The 21,894-nt window shown below is 50.1% G+C and overlaps 1 protein-coding gene across 4 annotated transcripts in view; it reads right to left on the bottom strand.

The window, feature by feature from the left end:
- Positions 1–21,894, bottom strand: part of RERE (arginine-glutamic acid dipeptide repeats) — a 163,139-nt gene that overhangs the window by 44,252 nt on the left and 96,993 nt on the right. For all 4 annotated transcript variants that reach the window (XM_084220000.1, XM_084219999.1, XM_084219998.1 and 1 more), the window contains 3 exons: positions 19,606–19,730; positions 18,596–18,695; positions 13,269–13,367 (listed from right to left, as the gene is read on the bottom strand). In XM_084220000.1, coding sequence (XP_084076126.1) covers positions 13,269–13,367; positions 18,596–18,695; positions 19,606–19,730 — 324 coding nt within the window. The remainder of the gene's footprint in view (positions 1–13,268; positions 13,368–18,595; positions 18,696–19,605; positions 19,731–21,894) is intronic.

Raw genomic sequence — 21,894 nt, forward strand, 5'->3', positions numbered from 1 at the left:
AAATATCATTTTAGAAACTCAGAAATTCTAGAGCTTAATAATACTTTCTTTAATACTATTTTCAGATTTTTCTTCCTATTCTAGACTTCCATTAATTCAGGCATCATGGCCCATTTTCTCTGCAGCAAGAACAGGACTTTTCTCCAAGTCAAGCCCAACACAGACCTCAAAATGGCTTTAAACATAACAGAACAAAATAGCTGCACACCAAATCAGAGGTGACCTGTTGCTCCCTGGTGTATCACAAAGCAGAGTGCCTGACACTGATTGAATTTGCTCTCCCCTGCACAGATGACATGCACCAGTGCTGCAGGAGATGCTGCGCTGCTCACAGGAGGCATCTGAGAGCGACAGCTGCCAAGCTAAAATAGCCTCAAACGCGGGGCTGAGGCTCAGGCCCGTGGATAAGTTTGGGTAAGAAGTGGAAGTGGCTCTGGAGCACAATGGTTTCATTTTTACAAGTACATAATTTGGATTTTTAGGACAAACATTTCAATTTCACCACTTCTGTTTAACTTTAAAAGATTGCTTATGACAGGATTCTGTCAGCATCATTGTTTGTGCCGCTCACTGAAGACAAACTGTGCCACAATTAAAGAAGTGCTGTGGGTAATGAGGGCTGGGAAGCAGCTTTAGGAAATCCCAGGGCCTGTGGGGCGGCCGGCGCTGACAGACACAGCTCAGTTTTATGGGGTGGTTTCCATGGCTATTGACCAGCCCCAGCACGAGGCCTCCTCCTGCCATTTGATAATTTGATGAAATGCATCAGATGCTGCAGCATCCTGCGTGTCACAGGAGCTATAAATAACCCGGGCAGAACGAGGAACAAGCGTGTTAATGTCTGCCTGCTGCTCCTCGCAGGTCCCTATTTCATCCCGAGGAACAAACCTCCTGACAAGATCCACAGAGCCACTCTGTGCCTGACGGAGCTCAGCTGGCACGTTTGGCACGGGGCTGGCAGTGCCAGGCTGAGCTCCATCATGCCCAGATTACAGCCTGGCAGGAGGAGCCGTGTGCTTCCCCACCCCACACACCCCAAAGGAACTGCTGTGAAAGGCTGCACCGGGAACATCCCTGCAAAAACAACCACCAACCTGCTCAGCCAACTTCCAGCTGAAGATTCCCACCTGAAGCCTTCAGAAAGGCAGCACAACTCTGATGAACCTGCAGATTCATCACTGCTATTAACGTGTCTCTTCTGACGTGGTGCTGCAATCCAGTTCAGAGCTCATTATTTTCTCTAAGAAATTCCATGTGCTGTTTCATTCCCTCCCTATGATTTCCACCTGGTTAATGAGTGAAGAGCATTGTGTAATGCAAAACATCTACACGCAGGGCTTCTTCTGATCTTTCTCAATCCAGGAAACGAGGATTTTATTTCTCAATCTTTCTAATAAAAAACAAAATCAAACCACCTCTTTAGACTATGTCCAAGAACAGTAAGTTCTTCTCTCAACCTTTTCCTTAATTCTAAGCAAACAAAATGGGAGATTTTGCTATTATGAAAGCAATAGGTTTAGTGCATGTCTGGAAAGGCCAGGTTTTTTACGTAGATGCCAGTGGAAGTTGCCACCACCTTCCATATTTAATATGCATTTTAAAGTTTTACAATAAATATGGCAGGAAAATTGATGAGGTTTTCATTAGCAGCAGATAAACACTAAATACATAAAAGCATCTTTACTTCTTGATCTTCACAAGCTGCAAAACTTCTGTTCAGCGTGCAGCACATTTAGAAATATTAGAAAAGATAATCACGTTTTCACACAGTTCTCTCAGGCAAAGACACAGAAAACCAAAATATTTTAGTGGCATTCATTAGATACCAGTCTGTGTGACAAGGCAGGGATGTTCCCACTGGAAATTCAAAGCCCTGTGCAGAGTGCAGCCCTGGTCACCCACACGTGACACAAACCCTACACTCCCCAGGCCATCTGCCCGTGAGATCAAGTGTCCTCTCTAAACAAACTGACAAGGAATAGATCAGCTGAAAGCCTTCAAGGTGCCCAACAATTTGCTCTCTCCCTCCCGACTGCATCGCTTTGTCTTCCTGAAAAATTACCCTGAAAAGGAGAGCCTGGCCCCAGCGTGGGGGATTGAACCCAGAGCTCTGCGGGAGAGGCACCTCCCAGCCCGGGCTGAGTACCCAGGCAGCCACAGCCGAGTCATTACCAGCTCCCTCGAGGGAATGCCAAAAGATCCTGGATGATAATGACCCCCCTTCCACCGAGCTGCTTTTGTTGGGAACAATGGAGCTCCCATGGTACCTCTCTCTCTGGCTGGAAATATTGGTATTAAGTGAGCGTGAGCACAGCTGTGTGTAAATGACACATATAAACAGATTAGATTTGTGTATTTATACTGGATGCAAACACATTAATAGCACATTTGCATACCCAGTTGGCTAAATGAGATTGCATGCAGAGCAGGATTACTGGTTACAAACACATTTATTTAGGATTTTCAATAAAGTATTTATATTGCCATTCAGGAGGTCAGAGTGGATTCAACATCCTTTTTCTCCTCTTTGCCTCCTCAGACACACACAAACGCTCTTGTCAACATGCTCTGCACGGATTGCCCAGCCCTCTTCTCAGCCGGGCTGCGAGAGGGCTCCAGCCAGCAGCAGGAGCTGAACTGAGGTGCTCAGCCCAAAGGCTGCCCCACTTTCCTCCCAGTTACCTCACTGAAGGTGATGTTTCAAGGGCTCTCCTTGTGACCACAGCATGAACCACTCCCTAAATGCCAGTTTACAAACCTCCTCTTCCCCTGCTCTGTTTAATGCCAGGGATCAATGCAAGAGTCTGCATGAAAGGCAACATGATATTGAAGGTGACACAACGGCTCTCAGACATTTCCAGAGCTGCGGGAGAATTCAGCTCTTCCTTCACCCCGGCTCTGGAGCTGTCAGGGTGTTGCTAACCTTTTGTGCTGACCCCAGCTGTATTTTCCCATCAGGATTTTAACCAGAGCTATTTTTACAAAGAGAAAGATTACAGGTTCACCCGAAGCACCAGGCAAAGCTTTGATTCCCACTCTGTGCTGTACCTGTGTCTGGGAGAGTCCTGATGGGAAAGAGAAAACAAAACAGCAGAAAAATAAAATTAAAAAAAAAAATCAATTCTGCCTAAACGAGGAGCCTTCCAGTTTGCCCTAACTACACCCTGATTATCAGCTCTGGGATCAAATGCTCCCAAGCCCTCAGCCCCAGGCCCCTCCTGGGGCCCTGCCATAAATCACCCCCAATAAATCATCCCCAGTGCTGGGAGGCACCGGGCCAGGTTGCCAGGCAACCTGAGCAGGAGGGATGCAGGGATGGACACAGGGATGGATGCAGGGATGGACAGAGGGATGGATGCAGGGATGCACGGACAGACAGATGGATGGAGCTGCTGACAAACAGCCACGGGGCTGTGCCACCAGACTGGTCCCCGTGCCTCCCCAGCCCTGCTCAGGCAGGGCTGGAAAACCCAGCTCCAAAGGCTCCTGTGAGGAGCACCTGCTCCCTGCTCCCTGCCTGACTGCTGCTGAGCTGTGGGAGGCAGAGATCCCACAGAGATCCCACAGATCACCCACAGACCCCACAGATCGTGGCAGCAGCAATGTGATCCCCTAAAGGAGATAAAAATCAGAAACCCGAGCCCAGCCCAGCCCAGGCAGAGCTGCAGCAGCTGATGCTCAGATCAAACCTTGCCCTGGGCATTAAAGCAGCAGCAGGAGAAAAGGAAACCTGCCTTTCCTTTCCTGCAGCTCTGGAAGGGCTGTTGGATAAACAGCTCCACTCTGGAAGAACAGTTCCTGGATTATTCCAGCATTTCAGCCCTGGTAGCCTCACTAATGGTGCCACATTTCAGCAGGGGGTGAAGAGGCAGGCAGAGATGAACCCCCCTCGTTCGTTTAAGGCTGCTCAGTTTGCAGTTTCCTCTTCTCTGCCCCTTTCCAAACCAAGGCACAGAGGGCTGAGGGCAGGAGGACCTTCCAAAGGCAGCAACAAGTCCTGGGCCTGACAAAAAAGAGCTTTCTGTTTGTCCAGCATTCTCTGTCTCCTGCAATCGACAGCTCCTCAGTGTTGCTAGCAGAGCTAAAATGATTTGAGTGTGTTTTTTACATAAATGATTTTTTAAAGGTGCCTTTTAAGAGTTAAACAGAACAAAGGTCTGGCACATTTGTGACCCAGAAAAGCAAAACAATGTACTGCTGACAAGAGACAACAGAAAGCTTTTGATTATACTTCAGATTGCCTTTTCAACAATGAGATTCATTTCTGGTTGTTATTTTTAACTGCTGTTAAAATGCTAATATACAAAAAGCCTTCTTGTACCTCAAAGCCAAAGAGCACATGAAAAGAAAGAGCTGGACATGTTCCTTTTCAAGGACTACCTGAAATATCTTGTGTCATCCTTCAAGGCTCACACACAGCATTTCCAGTGAAGTTCCCTCCTACAGAAATGTTGTTCCCTTGGGACTTCAACCATTATTGTCAATTATTCTGGAGACAGTTACTGCAGTCAAACAGGGATTTTTATGCAAATGGCAGAACGAAACAAATAAAAGCACTTCAAGAGACTTTGGAGCAATGAACAAATCCAAGAATCATGAGACAAAATGGGAATGATCCCTCTCAGAGGCAGGAATTTCTGTAGGTGCCTTCCCAGGTAAATCATTAACAGAGGGACTGTGACTGCAGCCATGCCCAGGGTGGAATTCAGGCACTCAGATACAAATTCCAGGTTTTGACCCTTGCCAAAATGATACCAGGCAGCCTCTGGAAACCCCCTAAATTCCTCTCAGAGTAAGCCTGCCACTGGCTGCAGTGGAGTGAAGAGACACCTGAGCATGCAAAGCTGGGTGGAAGAAATACTGGGGATGGCAAAATCAAATCCCAGGCTGAGGGACATCCTCAGTGAGGGGGAGAATGGGGCCAGTAGGGAAAAAGGGACCACAAACAAGAGAGGAAATGATTAAAGATTTGAAAATGAAGGACAGAAATGCAGCTGTAACAAAGGTGAAGGCTGCAAAGGAAACCTTGAAGGTGGATATTGTGGAGGGGGCAGGGGGAGGTGGTGCTGAGACTGTGGAATTGCCTCCCCAGACACGCAGAACTGGACAATAGCTCCCATAACAGATAAATGAAATATGCACCCTAATAAAGCAGAGGTGCCCTCTTTGCCTTCCCCAATTTGTGGCAAATGGGATGTTTGATTTGAGGGCTGAAGTTATTCCAGAGCAGGGGAGGGGAATGTGCTGCTGTGCCATTTATCAGCTCCTCTAAATGCATAAGGCCTGGCTGATCAATGTCCCCACAGCCTAAAAGCCATATAAATCTGAGAGGGCTGGGGCAGCAGGGAGCAACAAAAGGCTGGGGAAACCCAGCGTGGATTGAGCTCAGGGGAGCTTCTGAGGCTGGGAAAGCTGAAGCACAACCACAAAGCCCTCACCACAAAAGAGTCACAACCACGAGGCACAAAGTACAAAAACAACACTGGGCACAGCAGCAGATTTTAACTGCAGCCTCCTGGGCACAGAGCAACACACGTGAGCCAGCACGGGGCAGAGGGACAGCATGGGGACAGCACGGGGCAGGGGGACAGCACAGGGACAGCAGAGGGACAGCACAGGGACAGCACGGGGCAGCTCCCCATTAGCAGAGAGAGCTCCAGGAGCTGCTCTGGGCCAGCCACAGTTCAGGGTGAGGCTCCTCCATGGCCAGGGATGGGCCCCAACTTCCTTCCAGGGGGAATTTCCACCCCAAATCTGAGTTCCCTCGCAGCCCATAGGGAACCCCTCTCGCTGGGAGCAGCGTGGGGCCAGGCTCACCAAGGAAGCCTCTGCAGCCCCAGCAGAATTCCCAGAATCCTGGAGCATCCCGAGCTGGAATCCCCACAGGAGCACTGACCCAACTCTCATCCCAGCCCAGAACACCCCAGCAATCCCTCCCTGTGCCCTGGGCAGTGCCCATTCCCTGGGAGCCCTTCAGTGCCCACCACCCACTGCAGGGTCTGGAGTTTGCCCTGGATCCTCACTGCTGCCAAACTCCTTCCATGGCACCATCACCATCAGCTGTGCTGGCACTGCTGTCCTTGTAACTCATTAGGGATCTGGGATGGATGCAGAAAATGATGAATATTTAGTCCCTGCTCACCCACTACAGAGGCAGCCTATTATCAAACAAGTGACACCTTTACAAACTGAAATTAAATAATGGCTCCCGTGGAGGATTCCCGGCCCTGACAGGATGGCAAGTGATTTAAGTAACATCAAGCTGAGCAACTGGTGATGGATGGTGGCTGAGCCCTGGCTCTGTTTCAGCCTGCAATGGAACAAATGATCATTTCTCAGCCTAATTGAACGTGGCCGCCCCGCTCGTGCACAGAGCAGACAAAGCTCGGTAATTTGCTTCATTAAAATGCATTTGTATGTCATCGGAAAGATTAAAAAAAAATTGGTTCTGTTGATAGGGGAGATTAGAAAAATAAAATTTATCATGCAAACAGCACTTGCAAATGAGGTGTATTTTGGCATTCATACTGCTTATGTTGTGCAAGAAAGATAAGCCCTGAGCACTAAAGCACACAGAGCATCCACATTGTGACAGTAATCAACATTTCTTCAATAGGAATTATGTCACTACACCCATTTGAAGAGCATTTTGTCATTTGCTGCTGCGATGGCCACCGGGCCAGACTAAATAATTCCCAGCTAAGCTGTTGGGCAGAACACAGAGAATCCAGTGACATTCAGGAAGTTTGGGGGTTTGGGGCTGTCAGCCTCTGCGTTCAAACAAAGACTCAAAGTCAAGACTCAGACAGAGACCCAAACTACCAGGGAAAAAACATTCAAAAATCAAATATCATCTTGTCAAGCTGCAGACAACGCTGTCATCTGTCTGCACTCACTTTGTTTTAGGGGTTGGGGCTCTTGTGTTTGTAAAACAATCTTGTTAGGAACAGCAAATTGCCATTCAGACAGCAAACAACTCCTCCAAAATAAAACAGACATTTGCCACGTCAACTAATCCATTCCTGGGCTCTGTGAGTTTAATAAAGTGTAATTCCAATATAAGCATTTGAAAAGGAGATGCTTTTACCTATATCAACTTGGACTAAGCCAAAATCACTTGAAAAGAAGTGCAGATTTCTATCACACACTAAACCCAGAAAAATATCAAAGCACTTCATTATTTATTACTCTGTTTGAACAGCACTTTCACCAAAAGCACCAGAGGTGAATTACTGCCCCTCCCTCAGAAGCACTCAGCTCAGAAAATCCCACTTGTGATGATCCTGCACTCCCCAGCTGCTCCTCAGAACGCCATGACTCAGTTTCCTTCTGGAGCAGCACAGGATACAGCAGGAGGTTAAATTTAACCCAGCCTCCGGATCTGTCCTGAGCAGATAAAATCTGGATAAAAGGTCAGGGCTCTGCTCCTGGGCTGGGACAGACCCACGGACACCAAACTGACCCTGCTGCTGAGCAACACCTCCTTGAGCCCTCTCTGCTGATGACACCAGGACAGAGGCTGCCCCCACATCCCCAGCACGGGCTCCCATCTGGAAATGCACTCCCAGGGATGATGGAGAGCACCAGCAAGTGCCAGGCAGCTCCATTTCTGAGACACCCTTGAAAATGAGCTGGAACATTCTGACAACCAACCTCGGTGGTGTTTGTTAATCCTGCAGGCAGCACATCCCTCCCCTTGGCAACAGGGAGCTCAGGGGCTTGGAGTGCAAACCCTGCTCCAAAATCACCCCAGAGCAGCTCCTGAGTGCAAACCCTGCTCCAAAATCACCCCAGAGCAGCTCCTGAGTGCAAACCCTGCTCCAAAATCACCCAAGAGCAGCTCCTGAGTGCAAACCCTGCTCCAAAAACACACCAGAGCAGCTCCTGAGTGCAAACCCTGCTCCAAAATCACCCCAGAGCAGCTCCTGAGTGCAAACCCTGCTCCAAAATCACCCCAGCAGCTCCTGGAGGCACCCAGGATGGTTTGGGCTGTGCTGCAGCTGGAGGTTGGGGTTTCTCTCCCATCCCACCCAGACACAGCTCCTGGCCAGGCCGAGGGGCTGTGCTGGTGATTTTGGGGAGCAGCAGCACAGGGAGTGCTCAGCAGATAAAAATATTCCCCGTGAGGGCAGAGAGATGGCAGATCAAGGAGCACACACAGCTCAGCAAACCCCAAAATGATATTGTTGAGGAAACAGCAACTCCTCTGGCAGCTGGGCAAAGATCAACATCAGGGAAAGCACTGAAATCCCCCACTCTGCAGCCAAGGTCACTGACAGGATTTATGGATTTATCCCTGAAGAGCCTTTGCTGAACATGAAATGCTGAAATAATTTTTTTTTAATCTCTCCCCCCGCCCCTTTGGGCTCCCTCATTTGCTGGAGGCCTTTAAAATTCATTCCTTTTCACAGCTGGTTAAACAATGGAATCTTTTGGCAAACTAAAAGGACAGAATTGATTGCCCTACACAAACTTTTCTGCACGTATAATTGATTTTTAATTCACTGCCTTATTTCCAAAAGGACTCGACAATAAACTCGGTGCTGTATGTGCAGTATTGATTCCTCCCAACAAGGGCTTGGATCAAAGACTGATGCAAGTTAATCACAAACAAAAGATTGTTATCTTTCATCTAGGAACCCGTGTTTAAACCAAATTCCCCTTTCTGAGCTGTAATACACCTTGTATTTTCCAGCTGTACTGCACCTCAGCATTTTGTAAACCTGCCAGCTACTCAGTAACTATAATTTTATGCAACCTTTAAATAACAACTCTTCCCCCCAAGCAGAATAATTTCATCCTTCACTGGTCACTTGTGACTGGGAGGGCTGACGGTTCTTTTCCACTCTGAGTTCTTAGAATGAGACACAGACAAGACCTTCCCACACGTGCTAAAACTAAAATCTTATTTATTCTCAAAACACAGCTCCTACAAGGCCACAGCAATCTGAGTCTGGTGGTTTTTTATCTCAGTGCTCAGCTAGGTTTCAACTGTTCCTGATTCTCACCCTTGCAGACGTGGCTGGACCACTAAATCCCAGCAAATGTTCCTTTAGTGGGACTCTCAGGGTTTCTGTTCTGTGCCCAGAACAATGACACTGAGCAGGAACTGGTGTCAACCTCCCCAGCCCACTCCAGGACTCAGCCCTGCAATGTGCTCAGCCTTTCCAATACCCCTCTGTGATTTCTTTCCACTCCTCCATTCCAGAGGCTCTGCTTCAATCTGGCTCTGAATTCCATTTGCTGTAGCTGCCACATAACCAGTAAATAAAACCCATGGTGTTTTTGCCCCAGTAAGCAGCTCTGTCTCCCAGCACATCTGAAGAGCCCTGGTTTCAAAGGAGAACATGAGAACAGTGTTTTCATCAGCACACACTCCAAAAAGGGTGGATGAGACATTTGAGGATGATTCCAGGCAAAGAAGCCAAGCAAATAAGTCTGTGGGTTTTGCATAAGTAATTCCCTGACCTGCCACACTGGATTACAAACACTTGCAAACATATTAGGAAAGGAGTTTGCTGTCTCTTGTCCTTCCTGGCAGAAGCATCTCCACTTGTGTTTTATGATAAACGAGCTGAAGCTGAAGCCAGGTGTGGATATTTGAAAATTTATGAACTTGTAAATCGATGTACACGGCCAATTAGGATTTAGCACCAGGCTGGATGAACCACCCCTGCACATAAATGCAGGAGGGCCTTTGAATGGAGCCTGTTTACCTCAACTACTCGACATAAGAGCCACGTAGAATATTTCAAAGGCAGAACAGTTCAAGATAAAAGGCAGTTATCAGGGATGTCAGGGGGTGGCACTGCCAGTTCTGCACAGAGGTGCACGCAGCCACAGAACCTTCCTAAGAACACTTGGCAGCTTCCTCTAGAGAATTTAACATGGATGGAGCAGAGTGTAGAGCAGGAGGGAGGAACTGCCCAGCAAAGAAAGTTCAAGCACTGCTTCACCCAGATCTCCTTCAGCTTGGAAGACACAGCCCCGAGCTCCAGAGGTGCTTCAATTAACCCTCACCAGGGTCTTCATCATCAACACCTGAATGCTAATGAGGAGCACAGCTCCATGCAGGAGAGCATCCCTGTGCAATAAACTGCAGCAGAGCAGCAGCAAGCTCTGCCTGCAGCAAGCATGCATAAATAAACAGAATTAATAACTACCCAAGTGTGGACGGGTGACTTAATCTGTTTCGATTAGATGCAGCTCAGCCCCAGGCCTTTGTGGTATTTAAAATGGGTTCATCATGTTTAATTAAAAACCTAATAAACTGCAGGTTCCTTCAGTTCTGATTCGGATTTCTCTCTCCTGGAAGCCCCACTGATTTCATCAGAACTTCTGATAAAGAGAGAGAAGAAGCCCATTGTGAATGAGAGACAGAAGTGTGAGCTGGACCTGGGCTGTGGGGTGAGCAGCAGCCAGAGCCAGCTCCTCTGCCTCCAGCACATGAAGCACTCCAGAACACAAAACCTTCCCAGCAGGTTACCAGAGATGCTCACTGCACCCTGTACAAATCACACCCTTGGATAGGTTATTGATCCCACAGGGGAGCTCCCTTTTGCACCTGGAGCAGGCTCAGAACTGCACTGACACCACCGAGGTACAAAAGCCATTCTGCAGAGAAGATTTTCTCCCAAGACCTGTGGGAATTTTTTAAGGACTGCTTGTCCTGGGAGATGTTCCCACTGGAACCAGAGCAGGGAATGGGGATGTTCATTTAGCCTCAGCTGGAGCAGTTCCTGATCCTGCTCCAGGTTTGGGACCTCAGCTCCATCACCAGGGCAGGCAGCAGAGGAGCAGAGGCACTGCCAGACTCATTGAGGCTCTCACCCCCCTCCCACAGCAGCACCAGGGATTTCCCAGGGGGAAGAGCAGAGGAAGAGCAGAGCAGCCCCGTTCCATCCCCAGGGGGATTTCTGGCTGCCTGCACCCAAAACCCCACACCTGGCAAAGACTTCCAGGGGCATTGCAGAGACCACGAGGGGCAGAGCAGAACTGACTGCTCTGAGCCCCTGGGCTGGCTTTGGGAGGAGATTCAAACCTGCAGGAGGCACAAACCAGGACAGCTTTGCTCCTGGCTTCTCCCCAGACAATCCCCCTCCTGCATCCTGGGAACTGCAGCCCCTGGGCACCAGGAGATGCTGCTGCAGGTTGTGCGTGCTCAGGAGGCCTCAGCCAGGCATTAAATGCGACAATTGCTGCAGCCTGCCCACAGGAGTGAAATCCTGAGCATCACCAAGCCCTGCCCATCCAAGCCCTGCTGGAAATGGACGCTGTCAGGTGGGGAAGGAGCCCTCAACACAGGAAACAGCTGCTGGGGCTGCCCTGCAGAGCAGAGCAGGAGGTGCCTTGGCCGCTCTCACCGGCTGTGTGCAAGGCTGGCTCTCACCCTGGGCCTCTGCATTTCCACACTGGCACAGAAAAGCTTTAAAAATAGCCACAGGTCCAGAGGCACGAGGGAAACAACAAAGCCCAGCCCTCATATTTACACAGCCCCCACGTAACTGCATCAGGGGCCAATTTTATCCTCTGTTTAATTCCATCCAAACATCTGCAACCACATCAGCAGCAGGAAAAATAACACAACTCCCATCCTTTGTTGCAATCAGGTCTGACACTGCCAAGCAGCTCCTGCCTCCCAGTTTGGACACAGGCAGCAGAGCTGCTCCAATGGAAAACAAAGGCTTTGTCTTTGGGCAGCTGAGAGCCCACAAAAAGTTTTAAATGTGCTGGTATCATTAACATTATTATTATCATTATCATTATTCAGGTTAACTGACCAAAGCTGTGTATCAGGTGTGGGATCTGCTTATTCACCCAACTGCAAATTTAAATCTCACTATTCAAATTTCAGTAGGCCACATTTGCTGGGCTGCCAGGAGAGATTTATTTCAAGTCCAGCCCAAATAAGGACAGGGATTAAAGCTGTGACTCTCTGGGATTATCCCCCAGCACATCCCTGCCCCTGCCATGAAGGCACACACAGGGTTAATGCTGCCACCACAGCTGCATTGTTTGGGCCAGGCTCTGGTGAACTCCTGTGCAGTTTGGCAGCCTGTGGCTCAGAGTTCTCTCGGTTCCCAGGGCTGCAGAAAGGAAACCTGCCAGGCTCCCAGTGCTCCCAGTGCTGCTGGGGGCTCTGGGGCTGGGCAGGTGGAGCTCTGCTGTCCATGAACAAGAGCACAGTTTGATCTTTGGCTCTGCCCAGCCTGGAGGGCTGCCAAATGCTTCTAGAAACGTGGATGGAGCAGAACAAGAACAAATATGATAAAATGAGCCGGGGCTGACAATGATTTATGGAGCCAGTGATCATTACTCTGTGCTCACAGGCTGCACTCCTGCAATAATGCTTCACTTTTCAATCAGCTTTGGTTTTTTCCATTGGTAAGGTTCAATTCTCTCTCATTTAACATGTGTGGATCCTCCAAACCCCTGAGCAGCAGCTCCAGCACTCACAGCTCAGGGCAGCTGATGGAAAAAAAGGAGAAAAAGCTACACAGGGAGAAAGAGAGAGGGGCTGGCACAATTTGCCCTGCTGAGTGCAGAGAGCACGGGCTGGAGCCATCCCAGCCAAGCCCAGCAGGGCAGGGCAGAGCCAGGCTGGTTCCAGCAGCCAGCCCCACACTGAGCTCCCCTGGGCTGAGCAGGGAGCCAGCCCCAGGCTCTGCCCTGCATCCTCCTCCATCCCCAGGCAGCCACAGGGGGCTTTGCAGGGCCTGGAACAGCCCCAGCCAGGGGCTCTGGGCTGGCCCAGCCTCTCCAGGAAGGTTTCAGTGAGGAGAGAGCAGAGCACACTGCAACAACTCCCTGAAAGCCTTGCAGAGAACCTACAGCTCAAAAAACCTCTCCACCACTGCCTGAATAATTAAAGCCACTAAAAGAACATGAAAGTTTCCTCCATTAATCAGTTCTACTTCCTAACACCGATGCCAGCTTTATTAGTAGCTTAACAAGATCACATTTTATATTTGTTTACTTCTTTAAACACTTCAATTAACCAGCTTAAAAACTGACCCACTCAAGGCAAAAAAAAAAAAAAAAAATCAACCAAACTTTTCTCCTGCCACTTTTCCATGAGTAATTAATTCTGTCATGCACTGGATCAGGTGTTTTCATTTATACACATGCATGTGTATTTTTATTTACACATCCACCCTCTTCCTGCTCATAAAGAGAACCTCTTTAGGAAAAGAAAAAAAAAACTAACATAAAAAAGCAAGAGCAGCAAGGTGAACCATAAAGGCTGGAGGAGATAAATCATTTCCTACCACTTCATCTTCAGTCCAACACTTCTCAATCAGCTTTGGCACAGGTTTCTTCACCAGGCGCTGCAGGGCTTTCCCAGCATCGTAGTTGCTTTCATGGAGCTGAGAAAGAAAGAAGACAAATAGATCATCCAAAGGAATTAGCAGTGATCTGATATGGGAGGGGGAAAGAAACCACTACAGGGAGGCACATGAGATGCTCTGTGCCTAATGATTGTTGCTGTGTGAGGTGAGGGGCAGCTGAGGTTTCTGAGGGGAAGCAGCAGCACCAAACCAAGCAGGGATCCCCCCTCCCACACCTGCCCCAAAGTCACAGCTCCCTCCCACTCACAGGCCTCAAGGTGATGTCAGCCATGACAAAATTAAAATTCATACATGGTGGGTTACACTTTGCACAACTTGGCTCCAGTCTCCTGTGGTCAGCAGGAGAAAAAAAAATTTAAAAAAAAAAAAAACAACTTAAAAGAAAATAGTTCTAAGGCTCCCATGGTATGCAATGCCTACTCACAGGCATGGAAATAAGATGTTGCCTTTTCTGCTGGGTACACATTAATTTTCCTCCCTGTTTGCACTCCAGCACTGGGAACAAATCCATCTCAAAGAAAAAAGCACTGTTTGTTTTGCCAGCTCACCTTGCAAATGCCTCTTTTCTGTGCATGCCACTACCTAGAGGATTTTTCACTCAGGAGATGTGACAGTGCTGAGGAGAATGGGGCTCCTGTTTCCCTCCCCTCTCTGCTCCCTCCCAGAACAGCAGCAATGCCAAAGCTCTTTGTAACTTGGAGGGCATCTTTATTTTGCCTCAAGGACAACACGTGTTTTTCCCTGGCAGCCCCAGTGCCCAAGCAGCTCAATCTGCAAGGAAAATAAACCAGACAAGCCCAGAAAGAACAGCCTGGGCTGGCAGGCAGCTACTCCAGAGAAAGAGAAGTTTACAGCAAGGCTGTCCCAGATCAGCCACAGATTATTTGGGATGAACTTCGGAGCAAGTAATTAATTAATAACAACCCCAAAGCCACATCACACAACACATCAGCACAGATGTGACAGAAGAGCCATGGAGCAGAGAAGACCCCTGTGAAAACATGACACAAGCTTAGAGGCTCCTGAAAAATGTTAATTTTAGTAGGTGGGAATGGAAAAAAAGGTTTTATAAATGCCAGGAGTAGAATAATGCAGCAGAAAGGAAAAATATTTTCTCTAAGTGCTGGAGTTAAATTTACATGTCCCAGTCTGGCTCATTCTCTGCTTTCTACTTTCAGGCATTCAGTATTCCTGAGCACTTTATTGGCAAGATTCAGAGTATAAATAACAACTAATGATGACTGCCTCTGGTTTCATTAACTCTGCTTGAACTTCTCCAGGTATTTCTATAAACACTGCATCACTGGCCAGCCAGCCAGAGAATCTCCATTTTTAGCATTAACTCTGCATCCAAATTTGGCACCACTGTGAGATTTGATCTGTGAACAACAGCAGCAAAGGGAACCACCACAAAAGTACCTTGAAACAGGAAATACAGCAACTGCTGCACCACAGGACAGGATTAAAGCAGAATTCTGGATGTGCACGTGCCCAAAAGCCCCCCTCACATTGCTTTACAGGTCCCAGGGAAGGGATTTCACATCAAGGCTGCACAATCCCACAAGGTTCCAGTTCCTTCTGCAGCCTCTGAGCAGAGCTGCCATTTCTGCCTGGGTGATGCTGCAAATAAATTCTCCTTTGGCATGGCTCAGCTGTCAGGCACCTCCAGTCTGTAATGAACCCATGAATTACATCTTGCAGCTCTGACATCTCTGGGCTTGCTCATCAAAATATTGTTCTTCAATTGTAATTTATAACTTAATTTAAATGTCCCTTTCCTGTGACCTTTTTAGAGCAGAGTGCCATTGCATCTGGCAGCTCCTGCTGCAGCAAGGCTTCCTCTGGCAATTAGGGCCATTCTGCTGTGCCTTGGAAAGCCCAGCTCAGGCAGGCTGCACTCAGGGCTCAGCATTAAATAATTGCACTCCATTAAGAGCACTGAGATCCCAGAGTCTTTTTCTCCAAGGAAAAATTGCTGCAGTCTCATGGGAGTTTGACTGAACTGCTCCAGAACCAGTCCCAGCCTGGTTTGGGCTGGGCCTTGGAGCAGAAGGGATTGTTCAGCCAAACCCACTTTAGTGGGGCTGCAGCAAGCCCAGCATTGAGGGGACACCCTGGAATTCCAGAGCTCCCCAGTTCCAGACTGGCTCTTCCATGGGGTGTGACTTGTCCCACATCCCAAGATGAGGGAGAAGGAAAAAGACAAGGAAAATGAGGAGCAGGATGGGGATGAGTGCCACGAGCAGCTCCATCTTGGGGTGTGATAACTCCAACCCAAGACCTGATTTAATACAGAATGGAAGTCAGGCCCCTCCTTTCAGTAGCAGAGCTGACAAATGTCAGTGGGCTGTGGATGTTCTGTACAGCTATGGACATCCTGTCCTACTGTGAAAACAGAATATGCTCCTTTAATTGCTATCATTTCTAAAACCCAGCAAGACAGGAGCCCCAAGTGCCCTTTCGGGTATAATTTGGATATCAGACAAAATCAAACAAAAACCAACCCAACTTCCATCTCTTTCCCCCAGCTCTAATCTATTTCAGGCATCCCAAGAGCTGCAGCTGAAGATTGAAAAGCCTGATGTTTGTGATGGAGCCACTGTGCACTGGCACAGCTGCAGAACAGCTGTGGGGCACTGCAGGCACGGCCAGGGCTCCACACAGAGCCAGGGCAAGAAATGCCAATCAATTACCTGCAAAACTCACCACAGCACTTCCAAACACCTTCCAAACCCAGCAGTATTTTGCATATTCTCCCCAAATGTTACCAGCAATCACAGAGGTGGGGTTGGCCCCTTCTGAGCTGCCTCTAAGAGCGAGGATGAGGATGAGGATGAGGATGAATGGGAATTCCAGAGCAGAACTGACTCCTGCACTGAGGTGGCTCCAGCTGGGACAGGCCTGGGCAGGGAGCCTGGCCCTGCCTGGTGTGAGCAGCTGCTCATTAACATCACCCACCAGGAAAACCAGTCAGAAGGGGAACTGCTAACATATATTTAAATATTTTTTTTTTATGCTTTCAACCTTGTCTGTAGTTAATGAACAAGAAAATCTGGTCTAAGGGCAAGTTAAAACAGGGAGTAATTTGTCTGGGTGACATCTTAGTTAGAAGTGAATTTCCTTGCACTGAGATTAGCCTGTCATGTTTGTCACTCATAATGACATGTTCCCATGCAGCAGAGCCATGAGAAGGCACAACAACACTATTAGTAAAGAGAGATTTACACAACATTAGCATCTCATTGTTTGGGCTCTCCTGCATGTAGCACTACATGAGCTTAAGGGGTGCTGTTTTTTCATCTGCTGAGGACAAACAGGAGTGGCTGGCTGTGATTTCCCCAGCAGAAGCACGAACCAAACCCAGAGATGCTGAGTTCCACGCTGAGTTTGCAGCCTGCCTGCCCCAGGGGCTGCTCCAGGCTCTGCTGTTGCACAGCACACCAGGCAAGGCTGACCCCTGGGAATGAATTCTTCTTCTGCAGCTCTGTCCAGCCCGAGCACAAAGCAGGGAATGGATCCCTGCTTGGCCTGGGATCTCTGGGAACAGAACCCCTGACCAGCAGGCACAGGTCAGGAGGATCAAAGAGGCCGTGAGTTCCTGCCTTTGCACTGGTGTGGCACAGAAAGGATCTCAAACCACATCTGGTGCTAAATCAGAGTCTGGAGGCAAAGAGGAGGGAAGGCAGGAGGGGAAGGAGCTACTCCCAAACCTCGCCCAGCTCTCCCTGCCCAGCACTGCCAGCAGAGCAAGGTCTGTGCTCAATATTCACCTTGTTCCCTCCTTCCCTGCATCACCAGACCTGGCACCACCTTCCCCCAGGGCAGGAGGAGCCTTCAGGGATCATTTCTGCCCCATCATTATGGCAAAGGCTTGCAGGAGCTGCTGTGTGCTCCTCCAGCCCTCCCAGTCCACAGGGGCACCAGCCAAGGGCAGCAAACTCCAAATGAAAACTCCATTTCCTTCCTAAGGGTTACAGAGAGAAATGTGGCAGCACCAGCCAAACAAAGGCCCAGGAGCTGGAATTCACCTGGAATGCTGAGTGAACAATCCTGGCAGCCAGCTGAGATATAAATACATGTGTGTGATGTCTGTGTGCTGCACTGTGCCTCCCATGATCTTCATTTCTATCTGGCATAATTAACAATAAATCATTCTGGGGGCTTACAGCACCTGTTATTACATAAATAAAACAGCAGCAAAGGAGCTTGTCAAGACTGATTTATGTGAAGTGCTACCCTGAAGTTTATTGGATTTCCATAATAAGAAATCATAGCACACCATTTTCTTTTACATTCATCTTCTGGGTTGCATATGGTAATTTCTAAACAAAGACACAACTTAGTGCAGGTTAAGAGGCTCACAAATCATTTATCAGATAAATCTGATCTCTTTTAAATAGGTGGTGAACTGAAAGACAAAAGAGGCACCATTTTGTCAGGACAACAGGTGAGCTATCTGAACTGTTTAAAGTCAAAAAAGCAGGCTCGCAGAAATAAGTCAAAGTTCCTTCAAATATCCCTGACAGAACTATTATTTATAAGGAAACTCTTTGCTAGAAAAATTCAAAGTGGACAAGGAAAGCATTTCCTAAAATAGACTTGCACTAAAAACACAAAGAGAAAAGAACCAGAAGAACAAAACCAAAATATTTTGGGATTAATCTAATTTCAGAAGCAAGAACTCCACAAGTGCAACTGCAGATTCCTGGGGCTGCCAAGCGATTAAAGGGAGTAATTAAAGTAGATAGAGAAGCAGTGAAGTTAAATGAATTTTCTGCATTAGGCTATTATTGTAGATAAGGGCAAAGAAATTCCAATTCCAAAAGCTCTTTAATGATTATTGACCTTAACAGAAATTTGAGTCTCTGAGAAGGAAGCCAGGGAAGAGCTCAGCCGAGTGCAGAGGGGTGAGGCACCCAGGGGCCTCCATCCCAAGGAAAGGAGCACAGGAGCAGAATGCAGGCATTCCATCTCCAGCTAAAACCCAGACTGGACCCAAGAGCCAGCTCAGGGGCAGCTGAGCCAGCCCCAGTCCCAGCCGGTGCCCTGACCTGAGCAGCCTCCCCAAAAACCCTCACTGGGGCCACCTTTGAGGCACCCCCCACGAGTTCATCCCTGCTGAAAACCCCTGGGATTTGAGAGTTCCCCCCAGGAAACGTGACCCCAGAGCCTGGCTGGAGCCCTGATGCCCAGCCCTGCCCTGGGAGCCCGGCAGGGGCAGCAGGGCTGTGCCCAGGGGCACTCACCGTGTTCAGGGCGTTCAGGGTGGTGTCGTCCCGCGAGGCAGCCACGCATCCGTCCTCCGTGGAGCCGCCGTCACACATCCCTGCAAAGGCTGCCATGCTCCTGCAAAGCCAGGGACAGGGACAGGGACACTGCTCAGCTGTGCTGGGGCACCCCTGTGCCCCACACACACTGGGCTCACACTTTAAACTCTGCATTTGGAGGGGCACAGTGCCCCACACACACACTGGGCTCACACTTTAAACTCTGCATTGGAGGGGCACAGTGCCCCACACACACACTGGGCTCACACTTTAAACTCTGCATTTGGAGGGGCACAGTGCCCCACACACACACTGGGCTCACACTTTATACTCTGCATTTTGAGGTGCACAGTGCCCCACACACACACCCCCTCCCAAATCACGGATTTCAGGGCCTTGTGACACTGTGCATCAAGTAAGGCACCACAGAGCTGCAAAGCTGAGTCACCCCAGCACACAGAGTCAATCCAGCATTACAATCCAATCTCATTTGCTTTCATCAGCCACAAGTCTGCACTGCCAAAGCAGCAGAGCCTGAGCAGGATTACAGAAGCTGAAACCTGCAGACAGAACAGTCTCAGCAGACAGCAAACTTTGTGCTGTCATCTTGGTTTTAATATGCCAGAAAATTGACTGAAACTGCAGATTCCCCAGCCTCTGAATTCTTGCAAGCTACAAGTAATCTACTGAGCCTCTGAATTACTGTGAAGCCCCCAGGGGTTTGCTGAACCCACCGGGGCAGACCTGAAGTGCAAACTGGAGCTCCCAAGGGGATTGACTCCCTGCAGGGATCCTCTGCTGCCCCTCCCAGAGCAGCTGTCCCTTGTCACCCATCCCACCCCGCACTGCTGCCCCTGCACTTCACCTCCAGAGCCACCGGGGATGGAGGCTGCGGTGCTGGCCCAAAGCTGGGAGCTCTGGCCTCAATCCCAAGGCCCCAGCTGATGCTCCCACACAGACAGCCCGAGGGAAGGAGGGGCTGCACTCACCTGGCTGCCCTGAGGTACATCAGCAGGTCGCAGTCGTTGACCCCTGGCATCCACACCAGCTCCTCGTGCTGGGTCACCGTGTCCCCGTCCGGGGACGGGAACGGCTGCAGCTCGGGGAGCTTGGCCTGCAAAACCAGGGCACACACACATGGCAGCTGCTCCCAGCTCAGAGCGTGCACAGCTCTGAAATCCCTGCAATGGTGGCCTCTGGCAGGGGGAAGGTGCTCAGGCTACGGCTGGTGAAGGATTTGTTCCACGGTTCAGAACTCCGAGGATGCCGAGGCATCGAGCCCGACCCATCCCCTCCATCCAGCACTCCTTCCTCAGTGGGCACTGACCTTCCTGGTGACAATTCTGGGCTAACACCACCTCAGCCCCCTGCCAGCAGAGCCCCCTGCACACAGGAGCAGCAGAGATGGGAAGGAAAGCTCTTGGCACCGCAGAGCCCCGTGGTCTGGAGCTGCAGAGCTGCTGGACAACTCCCCTCAGACACAGCAGCTGCACTGGCACAGGGATGCTGATCCAGCTGCTGCCTGCCAGGCTGACACCCCCCCAGAGCACACACGAAGGGAGGCTGGAAGGTGGCGACCAGATGGGTCCCATTTGGAATCAGCAAGAAACCCTACAGATCCGACACCAAGCTGAAAATGAAATGCTCGGTAAATCACCGCAACTCTGAAGGGAAACAAAGACATTTCCTGAAAGGGAGATAGCTCAGCAAAATGAACACTGCCTCTAAATAAGTATTACACTCTATCCAGAGACCCAATTAGCATCTTTAGTCATCTCCTGCTCCGAGATGAGATAGCTGAGAGCCTCTTCAGAAACAGCTTTTAAGCCCTATAATTACCTCCTATGCTCACAACGCTAAACGTATTTGAGAGGCAACATTTATACATAACCAGTAATTACAAGTCACAGGTTCAGATGTCTTTCATGTTCTGCTCTTTAATCTGTACTTTATTTTACTTCTTGCCTGGGAAAATGGGTATGTCATTGAAGTTCTCTTCTGGCTGGGGATAAGGCAGCCCTGGGATTGCTGTGAGAGGCACTCCAGCAAGCAGGGGGCTGCACCAGCCCAGGCTCAGCCTCCTGCACCCCTGGAATGTGCTGAATTACAGGCCAGGAGCAGCCTCCTCCTCCTCCTCACAGCCTCACCGAGGCTGCAGGAGATCTCCAAGATGATCAAGCTGTGACCTGTGGCCACCTTGTCCCCAGCCCAGAGCACGGAGTGCCACCTCCAGGGCTGGGCACACCAGAGCTCCCTGGCTGCCCCAGGAGCTCCCCAAACCTCCCTGGCTGTGTCTGGAGCTCCCCAAACCTCTCTGGCTGTGTCTGGAGCTCCCCAAACCTCCCTGGCTGCCCCAGGAGCTCCCCAAACCTCCCTGGCTGCCCCAGGAGCTCCCCAAACCTCCCTGGCTGCCCCAGGAGCTCCCCAAACCTCCCTGGCTGCCCCAGGAGCTCCCCAAACCTCCCTGGCTGTCCCAGGAGCTCCCCAAACCTCCCTGGCTGCCCCAGGAGCTCCCCAAACCTCCCTGGCTGCGTCTGGAGCTCCCCAAACCTCCCTGGCTGCCCCAGGAGCTCCCCAAACCTCCCTGGCTGTGTCTGGAGCTCCCCAAACCTCCCTGGCTGCCCCAGGAGCTCCCCAAACCTCCCTGGCTGCCCCAGGAGCTCCCCAAACCTCCCTGGCTGTCCCAGGAGCTCCCCAAACCTCCCTGGCTGCCCCAGGAGCTCCCCAAACCTCCCTGGCTGCGTCTGGAGCTCCCCAAACCTCCCTGGCTGCCCCAGGAGCTCCCCAAACCTCCCTGGCTGTGTCTGGAGCTCCCCAAACCTCCCTGGCTGCCCCAGGAGCTCCCCAAACCTCCCTGGCTGCCCCAGGAGCTCCCCAAACCTCCCTGGCTGCCCCAGGAGCTCCCCAAACCTCCCTGGCTGCCCCAGGAGCTCCCCAAACCTCCCTGGCTGCCCCAGGAGCTCCCCAAACCTCCCTGGCTGTGTCTGGAGCTCCCCAAACCTCCCTGGCTGCCCCAGGAGCTCCCCAAACCTCCCTGGCTGCCCCAGGAGCACACTCAGAGGAGGGAGGTGAGTTCTCATGCCCTGCAATCCTACAGACCATATCTGTCTCCTCTGTGTCCCTGCTGCTGTGGGGTCAGTGCCCTGAGGAAAGGCCAGCCCAGCTGCTCTGGCACCTGTCCTGGGCACAGCTGGGGGACAGGAGGGCTCCAGAGCCCACAGGAGAGGAGCTCTGGACTCTCTGCTCACTCAGGGCTGCCAGTGATGACATTGTCAGAA

The sequence above is a fragment of the Fringilla coelebs genome, assembly GCF_963513975.1.
Source record: "Fringilla coelebs genome assembly, chromosome: 22".
Classification (NCBI taxonomy): domain Eukaryota; kingdom Metazoa; phylum Chordata; class Aves; order Passeriformes; family Fringillidae; genus Fringilla; species Fringilla coelebs.